This window comes from Ursus maritimus, unplaced genomic scaffold (genome assembly GCF_017311325.1).
Source record: "Ursus maritimus isolate PB19 unplaced genomic scaffold, ASM1731132v1 scaffold_29, whole genome shotgun sequence".
Taxonomy (NCBI): Eukaryota; Metazoa; Chordata; class Mammalia; order Carnivora; family Ursidae; genus Ursus; species Ursus maritimus.
In genome coordinates this window covers 3,098,159-3,115,052 of record NW_024425452.1, presented here as the reverse complement: position 1 = coordinate 3,115,052, position 16,894 = coordinate 3,098,159, and the positions used below count along the sequence as shown (strand labels likewise).

The following is a 16,894-nucleotide window of genomic DNA, read 5'->3' as shown; positions in this document are numbered from 1 at the left end:
TAATTGCCTTATTAATTAGCTTTTGTTTATTGAGCGCTTAGGTCTTATCTTCACAACCCTGTAAGATTCTACTCATTCATTCAACAACTATATATTGCACTTATTATGTGTCAGCATTGCGTTAACTGCTGGAGATAAAAGTCAACAAAAAAAACGTATCTCTGCCTTCATGGAGTTTACAATCTGGTGGAGAGACACATATTATACAAATAGATGTAAAACCGCCATTATGCCAAGTACTAGAATGGAGAGTTATCTGGTGCTGAGAGCCAGTAACGGGGAGGTTACGGAGGACTCTAATGTGGAAGTGAATTTTGAGCTGACCTCTGAGAATTAAGTAGGAGTTTAGCAGATGGCCAAAGAGCAGGTAGAGGAAATAGCTGTGCAAAGGCCCTGGGGGCAAAAGGAAGTGTTAGCTATAGGAGAATGAAAGACAAGTGCGTATTGGGAGTGGGGGGAGGGAGAGAAACGGAGATTGGTGGAGAAGGTAGGAATTAACTCTATCCAGGGTCTGCCTGATACCTGACGTTCCAGAACCAGAGTCCTAACAATTTCAAACTCTACTGTACAGGTCTAGCCTTAGCCACAAGAGGCAGAAAATCCACATCTGAGTTGAAGAAGAAGCTTTTAAGTAAATATGGGTGGTGTATGTGATTTTAAGAAAGGAAGCCTGTGAGGCAACGAAAGCGACCTGACACTTCGAGGACTGGCAGACGGGAACTAGAACACGGGCCCTAGACCTTCAGAACGAAGACCGGCTTAACACAGAAATCTCTATACTTAACCCTACGCCGGAGAGACTAGGGAAATGGAAGTGCAAGAGTATGGGGCGGGGGGCGGGGGGGCGGGTAGAGCCCACAGGGGCACACTCCCTGCTCACCACTGCGGCTGCGCGCGCGCCCTTCCGGAAGCGGAAGTGCACAAGAGGTCACCGCTGGCTTTCAAGATGGCGGCCCTCAATGTGCTGCTGTTCCCCTGTGGACGGCTGCTTCGAGGGCTCCTGGCTAGCCCGATCGCGACCAGCTGGGCTCGGCTTCCAGCTCGCGGGTTCAGGGAAGGTGAGTCCTGGATCCCGGCTACCTCCCAAGGCTGAGGAAGAGGGCAGTGGAAGTTGCTTTCTCCAGCCCCCGTGCTCCCCTCCCTCCCTTTCCTTCGCGCGGTTCTGGAACGCGGGAGATGCTGGAGCTCCGGGGTGCTTGAAAGCACTTTCCAGACCTTGGTGCTGTTATCTTCACCGCTCGCGAGTGTTCTCACTGGTGAGGGCAGGGAAGGACGGAAAGAAAGCCCTGCTTAGTTAGCAGGGGCGGGAAGAAACCTGTCCCGGGATTCAGAAAAGTTTTCGGTAGAGGTCTGCGTGTTAGTTTTGCTTTCCGTATTCTCTCAGCTGCCGCCTCCTTTGTTTTAAAAAAAAAAAAAAAAATCCGTGGACCTTGACGGAGGGACATGTGGCTGTCCTCCCCAGGGCCTCCCTTTCCAGTTTCTCATCTGAAAATGCTGTGCTCTGATGGCGGTTTTTTCTTCCCCCTCCGCTAGTCTCCCAGAGAGATGGAAGCCAAGGTGGAAAAGCCATCCGACAGCTGAAACAGACGAGCGCGGGATAGTGGTTCTCCTTTTCATTAATCATAAGCCTGCAAAGGTAGCCTGAGTCAAGCCTTGAACTGGGAGCTTACTGAAGGCCAAGTACTGTACTTCAAACTGTCAAGGGATTCTGGAAAAAGAGAAAATATAGCTCTTTTCCTGAGAAGTGAGGTTCTAATGAGGTGATATGTATACACTCCAATAAATGCAACTTAGGTATTTCCATGATTAACTACAGGGAGCTTTGGTTACCAGAAAAAGAAACCCAATTGGAAATGTGTCTTGAACAGGCTTATAATAGGATGGAATCTGGCAGAGTGAAAAGGTCTGTCAGGGCGAAGCCTTTCTTTGTGCACTGCTGGAAGCCAGAATGGATGCGTGATGTGCAAAAGAACTCACGTGGGTTTGTTTGTTTTTAAGAGTCTGGCATAGTACTGGCCAGCGGATCCTTTAAAGCTGAGAGGTGCGGAGAGGAAAAGAGTTATCATTGTTGTCAGAGGGAGCAGAGAAGTTCAAAAAGAAGAACCTACTGAGGAATCCATTGGATTTGTCTCAGAAAGAAAGCTATTGTAGCTTTCAAACAGCAGTAGCAGACAGGGCTCCTGGTAGGCCCAGCCCCAACCAGCTGGACTTGGCCTCCATCCCAGATTCAGGAGAAGTGAGGGCTGGGTCCCAGTTTGGGGAAATCAAAGGGATATTTCATGAAGAAATGGAAATAGGTGTATGTTAGAAGAATTTAGCTATGAAGGGAAGACGGAACATACGCTAGAAAGAACAACAAAATCCAGATACTGCCTGGTTAGTATTAGATAAACCAATCCATTAATAAAGAAAGATTCCAAAAAGATCATGCTGATGATAGAAAGGACACGGTAAGACAAACTAAGCAGATACCTGTAACATTTTTGAGGGTATCTACTAAGTGTCAGGCTCTATTAGCTGTAATTTACATATCCATTGTGCAAGTCAGAGTTGAAAACAGTTCTTTGCTATGTTCCCAGAGGATGGGCAAGACGAATAGTTTTTTGTTTGTTTGTTTGTTTACAAAGGAGTATTTGAGATTAGAAGTTTTTCAGTTGGAGATTTTGTGAAATGACAGACTCTATAGTCAGATGGGTCTTTGAACTTCTCTCCATAAATACCTGGGTTGGTAACTCTTCTGTTACTTGCTGTCAGACCTGAAAGCTAAATAATTGAATCGATGTGATCTTACATGAAGGCACAACCGTATTCTTTATTCTGCTTGAAAACCACCTGTCTTCAGAGCCTTTAAATGAAAAAACTTTGTCTTGATACACTACCTGTTACGTGTAAGGCATAAAATATTACATATATAGTTCATTTTGACTGGTCCCGCCTGGTACATCTGACAACCAAACAATATCATACACACAGAATTTAAAGTTGTGGGCAGAAAGCTGGGTGTTTTGCTGAAAATATTCAAGCATCCTACTTTTCAGAGTATCAAGTAGTATAATTTAATTTTAGAGTTTATGAGCACCCAGCATTCCATGCTCTTGCCTGTAGAGACTCTCAGGCTAAAGCAGTGGTTCTCATTTGAGGGCAGTTTTGTCCCCTGGGAACATCTGGCAATGTCTAGAAGCATGTTTGGTTGTCACAACTGGTGTCCCTGGCCTCTGGTGGGTAGAGGCCACGGATGCTGCTAAGCGTCTCACAGTGCCCAGGACGGCCCCCTAGCAAAGGACCACCTGGCCTGAAATGTCGCTTGTGCTGCTGTTGCGAAAGCCTGCTCGAAAGTTTGGTAAGACGCACAAAGGCAAGAAGGATAGTGGAAGGAACAAAAGTGAAGGAAGACAAAAATGGAAATTGGGGTTTAGTCTGTGCCTGCTGCAAGCACTGTGCTAGGTTTTCCACATACATTTATTCCGTCCTCTCAACAATCTTTTTTTTCTTTTTTAAGATTTTATTTATTTATTTAACAAAGAGAGAGACAGCCAGCGAGAGAGGGAACACAGGCAGGGGGAGTGGGAGAGGAAGAGACAGGCTCCCAGCGGAGGAGCCTGATGTGGGGCTCGATCCCAGGACTCTGGGATCACGCCCTGAGCCGAAGGCAGATGCTTAACGACTGAGCCACCCAGGCGCCTCCTCTCAACAATCTTTAAAGGCGGATATTCCTGACATTTTTTCCACATGAGGAAATCTGGCCCAGAGGAGTTGAGTAGCTGCCCAGGTCACCCCGCTGCTAAGTGGTAGCATCGGACGTGGAGCCAGCACTCCTCCCTCCCACCACTAGGACTGCCGTGGTGCTCCGTGGAGGGGCTGCCCTGTGGTTCTCCCACCTGAAAGCTCTCATCAGTTAACTTGCTGAAGACTGTGGAGTGCTTATGGGAAAGGTTGTGTGAGATCTCATTCCTGCCTTATCACTTTTGGGAAGGAAATGTATTTAAAACGAAAACACATGTGACTCTGAATGAACAGGAATCCGCTATCAGAAACTAGAGCAGAGCGTGCTGAAATGAGTGGGAATTTTCTTCATCTTTTCCCGTTAGCTGAGGGCTTTCTGGAGGACCTAGCGTTGGAGACAAGGATGCACCTGGCAGGATGGGCAGCCCTGTAGCTGAAAGCTTTGAGAGGGGAGTGTGTGAGTTGAGTGCTTTAAAGCCTTCAAGGGACACAGTCCAGAGGAACCTGCTAATGGATAGAGCACAGTGAAGCCTAGTCAGAGAGACATTCCCTCCCAGGTCCAGGGGAAAGGACGGGGTAGGTGATTAGAGAATCCGAAAACTTGAGTAGTAGAATTAAAGATGAACAGAGGGGAGTGGGGAAGGAGTTTGAGAAAAGTAGTCAATGGCCACAAGTGTAGCCACACTTCCCAAACCCACACTCCTCTCCCTGGCCCTCCCCCAAGACTTGTGAGTGCCGCCTTTTACCATCAGTGACTCCATGCTGTCATACTCTGCTTGGGACTTGGTTTCCATGGATCCCTTCCAAGAAGAACTTGGTCTCTGGGCACTTCCTGCGGCAGCGCCCTCCACATCATCATGGGTCCTCCCTTCCTCCTTCACTGAACAGTTGGGTCTTGATACTCCTGCGGTTCTCTGCGTCTATGTTTATGTGGCCATTGAGGTCTTTCTGCGTTCACTGCACTCTCACCCCAGCACTGTTTGCTCCAGACTGTTACAATTCGGTTATCTTGGACTCCATCCTAAGCGAGTATTTATTGAAGTACTCAAAGGACCTCTTTACGAGGCATAGACTTTTATTGTAGCGAAGTTCCCATACTTGGTTTCGTGCCCTTTTCTCCTCTAGGGCAAAGACGGTCTTCCTGGTCTGCTGCCACTCTCCGCGGTAGGGGCAGCCGCGCTGTGCTCTCTGGGGCTGCTCGGCAGATGTATCGTCTCACGTGGGACGGAGTATTTGATGTGTGTGAGAGAAGTGCCTATCTTAGAAGATTTGGTCCCTGACACCAGTTTAGAAACTCCAGCTTCACGTCTTCCCTTAGTTTACTTCCGAGTAGCCATATCTCAGAACTCAAAGTGAGTCCACCTTTTTCCGAACAAGTTGTCTGTTAGTGCCTAAGTCTCTCAGTCCAGTTTTTCCTGGTTACCCCCATCTTGAATGGCAAGGAGGCCAGGGACAAACCGGATCTCAGGTTTTGTTTGGTTTTGACCTGTGTTTGTATGCACGCTGAAAAGCAATACTGTTTCGATTCCTATCTCTTGTTTTCAGAGGCTTAAAATCTAGGGGCTTCTTGAGGCTTCACCCAGGCCTCCTGCCCCTGCACTGAGACACCGCCCTGATCACTCTCAGTCTTGCAGCAGTTCTCAGGTCATTCGTCCTGGTTTGACAAATGGTCTGTAGTAGGTAAGCGTCTGCCTATTGTTTTACCCACTGGCATATAGTAAGATGATTCACTGGCTCAGGGTTGCTGTGTGGGGAGCAAGCCACAGGCTTTGATCTCTTCTCCAGGGGCCAACGGGATGACTTCAGGGTTTGGTTCTTTGCCGGGAGTGATGTGGGTTTTGTTAGATTTGTTTACCTCAGGGTGAGGACCCAAGTGCCTCCGCGGGAGAGGAGAGGAGAGGGGAACCACATGTTTATCGGCTTTGTGTTTCAGGCGCTCGTTCTGCTGGCTCAAGTGGTACCAGGAATGTGTCTCTCCTTGTTTCCTCCCAGGATTCTTAGAAACTTCCCCCTCACCTGTTGCCGCTTGGATTTGGTTGTCTTCCATCCCTCTCCCAAGTTGGTTTTTTTGCAAAGTTTCTCGGGTGCCTGGAAGCTCTGCTGAGCTGGGGCTCTGCCCTGCTTCTGCTCCCCTGTGTGTCTGTAGGTTGACACATTCCAGTGACGGTCCCCGCAGCTGTGCTGGCCTCCCTGCTGAGCAGCAGGCTGAGTCTCGCCCACATCCCGTTTAGGCTGGTCTGTGTTCCGTTTGGAACAAGTAGATCGTGTGTGGGGTGACGCATTTTCTTTTACAGGGAGAGAACTCGTTTGTCTTTGAATTGAGTAGTTAACTACAGTGTTCTGGAGAAAACCTCAGGGCCTTTCTGACCATCCTGACTCCTTTGTGTGTATCTGGAGTTGAAACACTGAGGGGCTCTCAGGTTGGTTGTTGGCGGTAATGAGGCTTTATGAATGGCCTTGCCCAGAAGACAAATGGGGGACAATTCCAGGCAGTCTGTGTCCAATTAGGTGTTGGTCACAGAGCTCAGTGATCACAGATGCTGCTGAGGGCCTCCGGTTGGGTTAGAATTGCCTCACTTTTTTCTTAGACGTTCATTCTCTTTCTCTCTTTTTGCTGTTTATTTTTTATTGCCAAAGCAGTACATGTTTATTTTAAAAACTTTAGAAAATCCAGGCAGGCATAAAGAACAAAGTAAAAATCACGTACCGCCACCACCGAGAGAAAACCAGCATTACCATTTAGGTACACATGTCTGATTGTATGCGTGCTTACCAGCGGGTTTCCAGGAAGAGGTCCGTAACTTTCACTAGATTCTTAACACTAAGAACCTCAGGCTCTCTCTGTCTTTTTTAAAGATTTATTTATTTATTTATTTTTAGAGAAAGAGAGAGAGCGCGGATGGGAGGGGCAGAGGAAGAGCGAGAATCCCAAGCAGATCCCCCGCCGAGAGCTCAGAGCCAGGCGCGGGCTGGATCTCACCACCCCGAGATCAGGACCTGAGCCAAAACCAAGAGTCCGGCGCTCCAGTGCCTGAGCCACCAGCATCCCCCCCCCCAAACCTTAGGCTCTTTCTAAGCTGCGCTGCATCTTGCCTGGGCTGAAGCTGAGTAAAACTAATTGTGGGAGCCTGGCTGCTGTTTCAGTAGGGTGTTCGTTCGTAGGGGGCCAGTTCGCAGTCCAGCCGTGCGGACACGCGTTTTCTGCGGCGGTGGCAAGGAGTCAGAAGGGGGCCTGGCGAGGATTTCGTGGCCTTGGTGCTCGCTGGCATTGACCGAGCCTCTGCTGCGCGCCGGTTCCTAGGCTGACAGCAGCGGCTCCCCGCTTTCTAAAGAAACCGGAGAACGAGGGGGCTCTCCAAGGGCTTTGTTTGGGTATATTTGCCAAACGTGGCGCCATTGTCTTGGTTCTTCCTTGGAATATTCTTGAAGTTGTCATTCTTCATCCTGGTTCAGTAAGCTAGGAAATACACACAGCCTGAGGGATGTGCGCGACCTACCCGAACCCACCCTCGAGTTCTCCTGTGACCGCCTCCGACCTAAACCGGCTGAGGGCGCCCCCCCTCCATTTGCAGTTGCAGTAGTCTCCCGAAAACAGCCCGTTGCAGCCCCTGCAGGCCCCTCACCCCCACCCCTGCCACCGCCGGCTCCCGTATAGGGAGCCCAGTGCAACCCTGCAGGGGTCGCGGGGAGAAGGGCAGAGGATTTAACTCCCACAAGTGTCTCCTAGAGCTTGTCTCGCTCCTTATCTGCCCTGGGGCCGTGGAGCCTGTATCAGAGACTGCACATTCTTCAGGGTCAGAAGCCATGTTTGTCGGAATCTCGTCATGAAAGGACACACGCAATAGGTACTTCTGAAGGTCTTTTAGCTGCTTCCGCCCCCGCCCACCCCGACTCTGAGGTCATTATTGCTAGCCACGGGAGGGCAGGAGCTTGCCAGTTCCCTTGGTTTAGAACCAAGATGAATCTCGGCTTAGAAAGACAAAAACAGTGTGGAGACCCTTAATCCCAGAGAGATGGTATTACTTGGGCATCTGGGCTTGCCCCCACCCAGCCTCGAGGGCACAGAGCCTTGGCACTTGGAGATGAACCCTGCACGCTTTCTTTCCCAGGTGGGGACCGTGGGAGAGTGCAGACCGAAGGCTCCGATTTTCTGCATGTGTAGAATTTGAGCTGTTATTTGAAACTCCCTGTTCCTTATTAAATGGCTGACCTGATTTTTCCCCTTTATCTCTGTAGTGGTGGAGATCCAAGAAGGGAAGACGACTATAGTAAGTATCATCGAATTGGCCCCTTACAAGCTCTTTAACGCCTGGAGCTGCCTGGGGGAGCGGCGGGCAGGGAGGCCGGCCCAACCTGGAGTCAGGAGCAGCTCCCTCTGTCACCATAAGTCCCACAGTGTGACGTTTTTCAAGCTGTGCCCTGTCATGTGGTTGAATCAGGAACAGTCATCGTGCCTGGCCTGAGGCATCCGTTGTTTGATTAAAGTGGCTTTTTTTTTTTAAGATTTTTTTATTCATTTGAGAGAGCGTGCATAAGCAGGGAGTGGGCGCAGAGGGGGAGGGAGAAGCAGACTCCCACTGAGCTGGGAGCCCGATGTGGGGCTGGATTCCAGGACCTGGAGATCACGACCCGAGCCGAAGGCAGATGCCCAACCATCTGAACCACCCACACGCCCCTAAAGTGGCCTTTGGTATGATAAGGTCTCAGAGGTCTTTGCTGATACGTCCTTGGTGGGGATAAATCAGTTTTCCAAAGGGGAAACCAAGGCAGTGGTGAGAGTAGAGAGCCCAAGTAAGTTGACCCGTGTCGGGGAGCCTGGATTTCAGCTTTCTTTCCTGCCCAGAATGACCAGGCTACTCTTTAACTGATACCATTAAAAGGCAGTGCTCCCCGGGCCCTGGGCTCACTAGCCAGCACCATGGCGTGTCTGTTGGCTAAAAACCTAGGATGATTCTTCATCGACCTACTCCCCCCTTTCCCTCATCGGGCCCATCTCACCTCCCTTTCTCGGGGAGTCATGGGGCCTAGATTATCCTATAATCCCTAAAAGACAACGTTGTTTTCACATGCTTCCAAGAAATCTCAACCACTCCACAGAGCTCCCAGAAGCCTCCGTAACTTCCATGTCAACCAGGGATTTAACCCTTCTGGCAGCCAGACAAGCTCGGTCCTCCCCAAAGCAGCCTTATCCCCAGGACGAGCCCTTAGGGTTCCCTCTTGAATACTACTCAGCCTTTTCATTGCTTAGCCTCAAAACAGTCCTTTTTACGGGGCCCCGTCCCCTTTGGGCACCTCTTCTGGTTCCCTTATTCAAAGCCAAAACAAGCATTCACCCTAGGAACTCCATGCTGGTGGAGAAAAATACATCTGGCTTATGAGTATGGAGTGTTTCTCATGTGGGGCGTCAGGCTGCTATTTGCAGAATGAACGTGGAGACACGGCGGCTCCTTGAGACCCGTTGAAGGAAGCCCACCCGCGCCTCCGCGGAGAGCCACCGCCACAGCTAACAGGGCACTGCTCGCTTCCTGGGGCCTCGCTTTCTTCATCTGCAACATAAGATCATGATGCCTCCTTCACCAGGTCTTGGGGGTGAAATTAGGTGATACCTAATTGAACCGTTACTAGCACAGAGCCAGGCATACAATAGGGAGTCAGTAAATGTTACCCTGCCCCCTGCCAGGCCCACCGTAACCCCCTCCCAAGACCCAGCGAGCACCTCCACATTTTCCCTAGCGTACTTCTCTGTTTCTGGCATGGCTGCTGTGGCCTTGGCAGAAAGTTGGGTAGCAGTGCCCTGCACAGCCCCCTTTCCCTTTTGCCAGTTTCTCCCCCAGGAGACAGTATTGCTTCCCTCCCAAAGCCTCAGACCTGTCCCAACTTCCCTCTCATAATCCGTGGCCTCAATCAGCAAGGCTTTCTAAACTCCCCCTCTTGTAATCAGAGCCGCCTCCCAGATCATTGGCTTATTACACTTAGTAATTCCAAGGCTGTGTCACAGGATACAGCAGCAATGGCGGAGGTCATTGCACACATGGCCTCAGCAGGATTTGAAAGGTGGCATCCAAAATGATAAAAGCGAGGAGGAGGGCAGGGGAATATATCTTCCCAGGAGTGCGCGCCTGCTCGTAAAGGCAGAGAGCGGGTGCGCTCAGCCTCGGCGCTGCTGGCGTTTGGGGCTGGCTGGGGCTTCGTTGTGGGGGCTCTCCTGGGCCTTGCAGTGTGGTTAGCAGCTTCCCCGCTCGATGCCCGGAGCACCCCAGCCCCCAGCTGTGACAATCAAAAATGTCTCTGACATGGTCCGGTGTCCCCTGGGGGGCAAAATCCTGCCTGATCGAGAACCGCTGGCGTAGACTCGCCTCTGTCAGATGAAGCTGGAGAGGGCGGTTTCCTGAGAAGGATACGATATGTGGGGTGGGAGGGAGACTTCCTTTCAACTGTGTATCCCTGCACCGTCTGAAACTTTTTACCATGTGCATGTATTACTTTTTCCCAGAGCGGGAAGCATAATGTTCTGGTGTTTTGTTCTGTTTTGTTTTGTTTCTGAGGAAGGAAAGGTAGAATTCAGCTGACAGAACCCCTCCTTCTTGCCCCCAGCATTGTCTCATTGCCACGACGCTTGCGTGCCACCGAATCTCGTGTCTGGCCACCCTGAGGTCCGGTATGCCGTAGCTGCAGGACCAGCACCGCAGCGGACGTGGGGAGACCTATTCGCTACCCCCACAGGGCCCCCACAGATCACTTTCCCCGGCATCTCACCATTTTGGAGGGTGGCTCAGGGAGCTGAGGCTCCACGTGCCCTGTCCCTCACTGGCTCTCTTTCTCTTCCTCCTAGATCGAAGGCCGGCTAACGGGGACTCCCAAGGAGAGCCCAAACCCGCCCAACCCCTCTGGCCAGTGCCCCATCTGCCGGTGGAACTTGAAGCACCAGTACGGCTACGAGGTGAGCGGAGCTTTGGGCCGACCCCGGCTCTGCAGGGCGGGGGCTGTCCTCCCTGGTTCCCTTCAGCAGCATCCCCGGCCCCCACCGCCAGCCGCTGCTGCGTCCCGTGGAGCCACCAAAGACGTCCGGTGGCTCTCAAGACCATGGCTGCCCGAGGGAGCTTGAAAGTCCTACTCGGGCCACCCGCAGACATTGACTGCGCTTGGTCTGGGTGGAGCCTGGCCGTCACCAGTGTGTACAGCTGCCCAGGTGATTGTGCAGGGTAGCCGGCCTTGAGAGTCGCTAATTTAGATCGTGGGCTGGTTGCGCGCACGTCAGACCACCAACCCTGTAACCCCGTCTCGCAGGGTGTGTTCCCAAGGGATAGAATCGGAATCTGGATTTGGCTTTGCTCCTTTGACAGGGAGGGTATATTTGAGAGTCCTCGCTGTGATCTGGGGACACATGACTGTCTCCATAGCTACAGAGACTCCTGTTTGCTCCAGCTCCCCTAGAGCTGGTCTCGCCACGGAAAGGTGATGGTGGTGAACAGAGTGGGTACCCCCAGTCAGTGCAGGCTCTGTGTCAGGCACGGTGGTGCGCATTACAGGCCTTCGTTCACTTGGTTTTCACAGTATCCCTAGTAAGTAGGGACTTTCTTTATCCTTGGTTTCCAGACAAGGAACTTCGAGGCATGGAAAAGGTCATGATGAACTGGCTGGCCTCCGATCACCCAGCTAGTATCAGAGCCAGGATGTAAACTCCGGGGATGGAGAACCCAGGCAGAGCCTACTATCCTGACACTATTCTCCGTCCTCTCTAGAAGCAGGGCGGGCTTGGGAGAAGGACGAGCCCTAGAGAAATCCATACTTGTCCTTCAGGGTTCTATTGGTGACATTAAGCACCCTATTTTTAGGTTTCCGGTGATTCAGGCTCTGGGCCAGTTTGACCTGCAAGTTGTCCCTGTACCGCTCTGTGGAATGGGATGACAAAGGACAGAGATCCCGGTCAGGTGGTGAGAGCAGGAGAGGCCACATGCCCATGGGATCTGGACAGAATGACCCAACTAATCTCCTGGGCTGGGAGCCTTGGCTCCGGGCCACCCGGCGGGGAGGGGGTGCTCCTTTCGCTCTGCTCGGCCGCCCTTCTGCTCATGGACGCCTGCAGTGATAGGAACCCTGCAGGCCACTGGGCAGTGTTCACAGCTTCTTGTGGTACAGAAGTTAGTGGGGTCGTGGCCGTACTTAGAATCCCAGCCAAAGATGGGGAAGTGAGGTCCACACCTGCCTAACCACCACGGGGCACTCCTACCAGCCGTTTCCAGGAAGTGGACTTGGCTCTGTTTATCCAGCAGACGAAATCCAATCCCCTCCGAGGTAAAGGCTAAAGCTGTTTTCCTTTTACCCCTTTCCGCTCAGGACACCGTTAGCCCGAGCTGCACGGAGCCGTCAGCTTGTTTGGCAGCCTACGGTGGGGCCCGGGGCTGCGGGCCCAGTTTATTAGTCCTGGATAATCCAATCCGAGTTCTTTTCACCAGATTCTAAAGATTACAGGGGTGGGACTGGGGGGCCTGGGTCCCTCAGGAGCTGTCCAGTGATTAAAACAGATCCGCGGTTGTACAGCCAGGCGCCTGCCAGGGCAGCGAGCGCAGCGGTGTGCGGGGCAGGCCTGTGAAGACGGCGTGCCGGCCCCTTGGTGGGCGGGGCCCCATCTCCTTAGGGAAGCAGTGGCTTTTATTTAACCCCCTCAGTCACCCAATGAAAGAGGGGAAAGTGGTCTCTTGTCTTGATTTTGGCCCTAGTTTATCCTTGTGTCCTTGACTCATCCGAAGCAGTCTGATGGTCCAAAGGAAGTCCAAGAATCCATTCACATCTGGCCACAGGGGGCTTAGACGATGTGGCTCTTAACTTCGCCGCCCTGACCCTTCCCCCCCAGCTCGCATGCTGCCTGCGCTTGCAGGGGACTGCAGAGGTGGAAGGGCTGTCTGGGTGTACTCTGGCCCGTGGCCCGTGCCCGTGGCCTGTAGGCTGTGGGGGTGGAGGCGGTCCTGGTTTCCCCCCTTGTGTGGTTTCACCCCTACCTCGCCCAAGGAGAGTCACAGCCCTTTCATTACGAGGCGAGGTGCTGCCCGTGCTGGAACGATGAACACTTCATGAAGAGTTTCTGTTCTCCGGTCTCTCAGAGATTCCCACGGAGATGCTGGGAGCCCTTGGGGTTGGAAAATCTTAACCAACTTGGGATTTAGGATTTGGTAGGGTAAAGGCGGCCAGCGTGCAAAAGCTCTGCGTGGAGGGTGTGGTGTCCTGTTGGTTCCCGAGGGAGACACCAACCCCTTGGGGCGCTGGGGGCCACGAGGCCCTGTGCCCCGGACCAAACACCCACTGGCAGGCTGACTGCAGTTTTCCGTTGCCCCCAGGATGTTCTGCTGCTCAGTCAGTTCATCCGGCCTTGCGGAGGCCTGCTGCCTCGAAGGGTCACAGGCCTGTGCCAGGAGGAGCACCGCAAGATTGAGGAGTGTGTGAAGATGGCCCACCGAGCAGGTAGAAGGCCCTCTCGGGGCGAAGAGGGGGAAACCAGGACCCTGGTCCAGCCCCTCCTGGAAGGGATAGGGACATCCAGAGTCTTCGCTGTACTTGCCCCCCCTTGCCAACCTCCCACTCCCTTGGGCTTTCCCTCTAGCCCCCTGGAGCTGCAGAGGGAGCCACAAGGCCATCCCACATGTGCTCTTGTCTCCACTCAGGTCTCTTCCCAAATCACAGGCCTCGGCTTCCTGAAGGATATGTTCCAAAGAGCAAACCCCAACTCAACCGGTAAGCAAAGCTGGGTATCGCGACCCCAAGCATTCTGCAGGCTCTCGGCCATCGCTGACTCCGCTGGAAGGCCGTTTACTGGCGCTCGTCCCCCAGCTCAGAGCTCGAGTGCTCCCTCGGCTGCCTGTTCATCCGTCCCCGAGTGAGCAGCCGCCCCCTTCGGCCCCACCACTGCTGCGGTGGGTCCGATGCACGCTTCTGTGAGCGTCCCCTGCTGGCCTCAGCCTCTCTCCTCTTCCCTTCCCAGCTGGGCGCTCCGCACAGGGCAGAGAGGGTAAGAAGGTCTGCCGGTTGGGCATTAGAATGTGCTAATCCCCTGTTTATGACATCATACTGGGTTGCTATGGGAATGTCAGAGCGCTTCTACAAACTTTTCAGTCTCCCAGCACTGGGGTTATTAAAGGGCAAAATGAGGCCTTAGAAAGGGGAGGGCTCTTTGGGGTAGGGCCACCGCATATAGCTGTGCGCGTTGTGCGCGGCAGAACCTCAGCCTCCATGGCGCTCCCTAGGGTTGTGCAGTTAACCTGAGCAGCTGCACAGGGCGGGCTGGGAGGTCCTGGGCTTTTGTAGAGGAGAGAATCACCCCCAGACCCTGGAATCAGTCAGTCTGCCTTCCAGCCGAAGCAGGGTGGCCCCCTCTGGTGTAGGAGCAGATTCTTGTCTCACACTCCAACAGCCATCCTGCCGGGAGCTCCCTGCCCTCCGCCGTCTCGGACACAACCACACTCACGTCTTCCCAGATCTGTAATAGCCCCTACTTGAGAGTAGATCAGGTCTATAAAATTGATTCTGGTCTTTTCTTCTTGTCCGCCCTGTCAGTGGCCCCTCCCCTCTTCAGTCTCCCCGGCTGCTACCGTAACTGCTCTCTGTAGGGCACCAAAGATGGGTGAAGCCGATCCCCAGCAGACCTCCAAGGCTGATCCCCACAAAACGGGCAAGGGGGGGGGGGCAGCCAGGCAGCTCCAGCTCCGGATGGCTGGACTGGGGCGCAGGGCCAGAGCTGGGTCTTCACTGACACCTCGCCAGCACCCTGGCCTCATGCCCATCTCCACCTGTACCTCCCACGTGGTTAGCTGGGCCATCCGCCAGCAGCCCTGGGGGAGCAGGACACATTAACCTCTTCCTGTCTTTCCCGCTTGTGCTCTGGACCATTTGGGAGTTGAGCCCACCCTCCCGTCTGACTTGTAAAGAGACAGCAGCAGGCCTAAGGACACGATCCATCCTGCCCTCAGGCCTTTGAAGCAAGGCCAGGCTCCCTCCCCTATATCCGGTGTCCTTTAACGTGACACAGGATTGATGATGTGTGGGGGCTCTTGGGTTGCAAAAGGCCACTCTAGGGGGGAGGGGGAGTCCTGGCTACGAAGGAGTGTGATTCTCTTGCAACAAGGAACTTGATGATTCCATCCAGAGGTCCTTGAGCTGCCGTGCACTGGCCCAGGCTCTGCTGGGCCCTGGGGAGCCGCACTTCTTCCTCCTCCTGCCCCTTCAAGAGACGTACGAAGAAGCTTTGGTTCTTCCTAGAGCTGGAGTGTTCCCCAGAGAGCTAACTGGAGGCCGCTCAGAGTCCCCCCACCCCCCCAGCTGGCTGTTCGTGTGGCACAGGCATCAGGCCCAGGGCTAGCTGGAGCCCAGCTTCCCTCTGTTTTCTCCAGGGCGGGGGAGGGGGGCACCTTTAGGGCAGGAGCTCTGGAAAAGCTGGTCAGCCTCAGGCTCTCCTGGGGTCCTTGGTCCCAGTGAGCATTCCTTTTAGGGAGCCTGTTCCCACACTCCCATTTCTTCCCCCACCCTCTCTGAAACCTGGGAGATGCAGGCTCGGGGACCTGCCAGGTGTTCCCCTCCCTTCACCTTTACTCTGATGCCCCAGCACCACCGACCATAGAAAAGCCAGCCATCGGCCCCACCCACTGCACAGAGGCCTCACTGTGGGGGGCATTGGCATTGACCATACACGTGGAGAGACACACACCACCCCCACCCACCTCGTACTTGGAGTGTAGGCTAGCACTTCCCACAGCTTTTTACTTCCTCTCAGAACTGTTCCCTTTGCACAGAGCTAAGAGCAGGAAACCAAGGTCCAGGGAAGGGGAGCTCAGCTGAAATTGTGTAAATCAGCAATCTTTTTTTTTTTTTCCAGTTTTATCTAAAAAGTCCCAACCAAGGTGATTTAATTTTTTAAATGAAAAAGTTTGTCATGTGAGGGTCTCTAGCGGCAGCTGGGTTGAGCCCCAGCCTAGAGTAGAGGCAGGGGAGGAGCCTGGTTTTGCCATGGCTAAGCTTTCAGTACGAAGGGTGGGCCTCTCTGGACAGGATCCAGGTTTCAATCTGGATGGAGTAAACCCCAGTCCCAGCCGGCATGAGCCACTTTTCCGGGAACTGTTAGGGTCCTGGCCATCCCCAAAGGAGGCCAAAGGACTGTGGGCGGCAGCCATCTTTCCCCCCACCTCCTACTTACAGGAACCTTCCTGGGCTAGGTCTATACCATGGGCCCTCACCCTGGGCTCCTATTATGGGTTGGGTGAGGGGCAGGGATCCTGTGCCAGTGATGGCCGCCCAGGGGAGCTCCCGGAAGGCCGGGGTGGCAGAGTGAGCCAAGTGGGGAAGAGGGAAGGATCTCTTCAGGCCTTACATCAGCCTCTCCTCTCCCCGTTACTGAGGCCAGAGAGGAGTGATCTTTCTGGGCAGCCTCTTCCTCCGCCTCCTCCCCCAGCAAGTATACACACAAACATTGACAACTCATAAAGATCAAGGGAGCGCGTGGCCCTGGGCTGCCTGACCCTGGCCACACACGCTTGCGGCAAGAGCCCAGCCCATCTGTTTACGGCACACTCAGCCGTTGCTCCCAGGAAAAGCCCCTGCTTCTCCAGAAGGGAAACTGGTGAAAGGCTTTGGCCCAAGGAGACTTGACCTGCTGTCCCAGCTGCAGCACGAGGCCCCGGCCCTCAAGCCACCTCCCTACCCTCCCTCCACAGGTACCTGACCCGCTGGTCCCCCCGCTCTGTCAAGCCCATCTATAACAAAGGCCACCGCTGGAACAAGGTGCGCATGGCCGTGGGGTCACCCCTCCTGAAAGACAACGTCTCCTACTCAAGAAAGCCTCTGATGCTGCATCACTGACCGGGAGCAGGGCTCCCGCACGCGGGCCCATCCCGCCACGGTGGCCCAGCTCCTGCGGCAGGTGCGGCGGGCAGCGGGACTGACTTCGGTGCCCTCGGCCTGCCTGGCAGCAGCACGGGGGGGGGGGTCCCTGAGCAGCAGCTGTGGTCTCATGACCGCCTTGGGCCACGCTCAGTGCTGGGCACCAGGAGCTCTCCCCAAAGGAACGTCATAAACCAGGCTCTCGGACTCCGCCACTGGGTGTGTGCTTACTGCCTGGGAAGTGCAGGGGGCTTGAGCCCGTTTCTAGCCGGTTCTTGAGCCCCGAGTCACTCCTCTCTTGTGATGG

The 16,894-nt window shown here is 53.8% G+C and overlaps 1 protein-coding gene across 1 annotated transcript; it reads left to right on the top strand.

Moving 5' to 3' along the window:
* The first annotated feature begins 922 nt into the window (after nucleotides 1–922).
* Nucleotides 923–16,802, top strand: MRPS18A (mitochondrial ribosomal protein S18A). Its single transcript, XM_008691867.2, has 6 exons — nucleotides 923–1,058; nucleotides 7,960–7,991; nucleotides 10,556–10,663; nucleotides 13,059–13,182; nucleotides 13,383–13,452; nucleotides 16,422–16,802. Exons 1-6 carry the CDS (start codon nucleotides 947–949, stop codon nucleotides 16,564–16,566), a joined length of 591 nt encoding a protein of 196 aa, XP_008690089.1. The 5' UTR covers nucleotides 923–946; the 3' UTR covers nucleotides 16,567–16,802.
* Nucleotides 16,803–16,894: the final 92 nt, after the last annotated feature.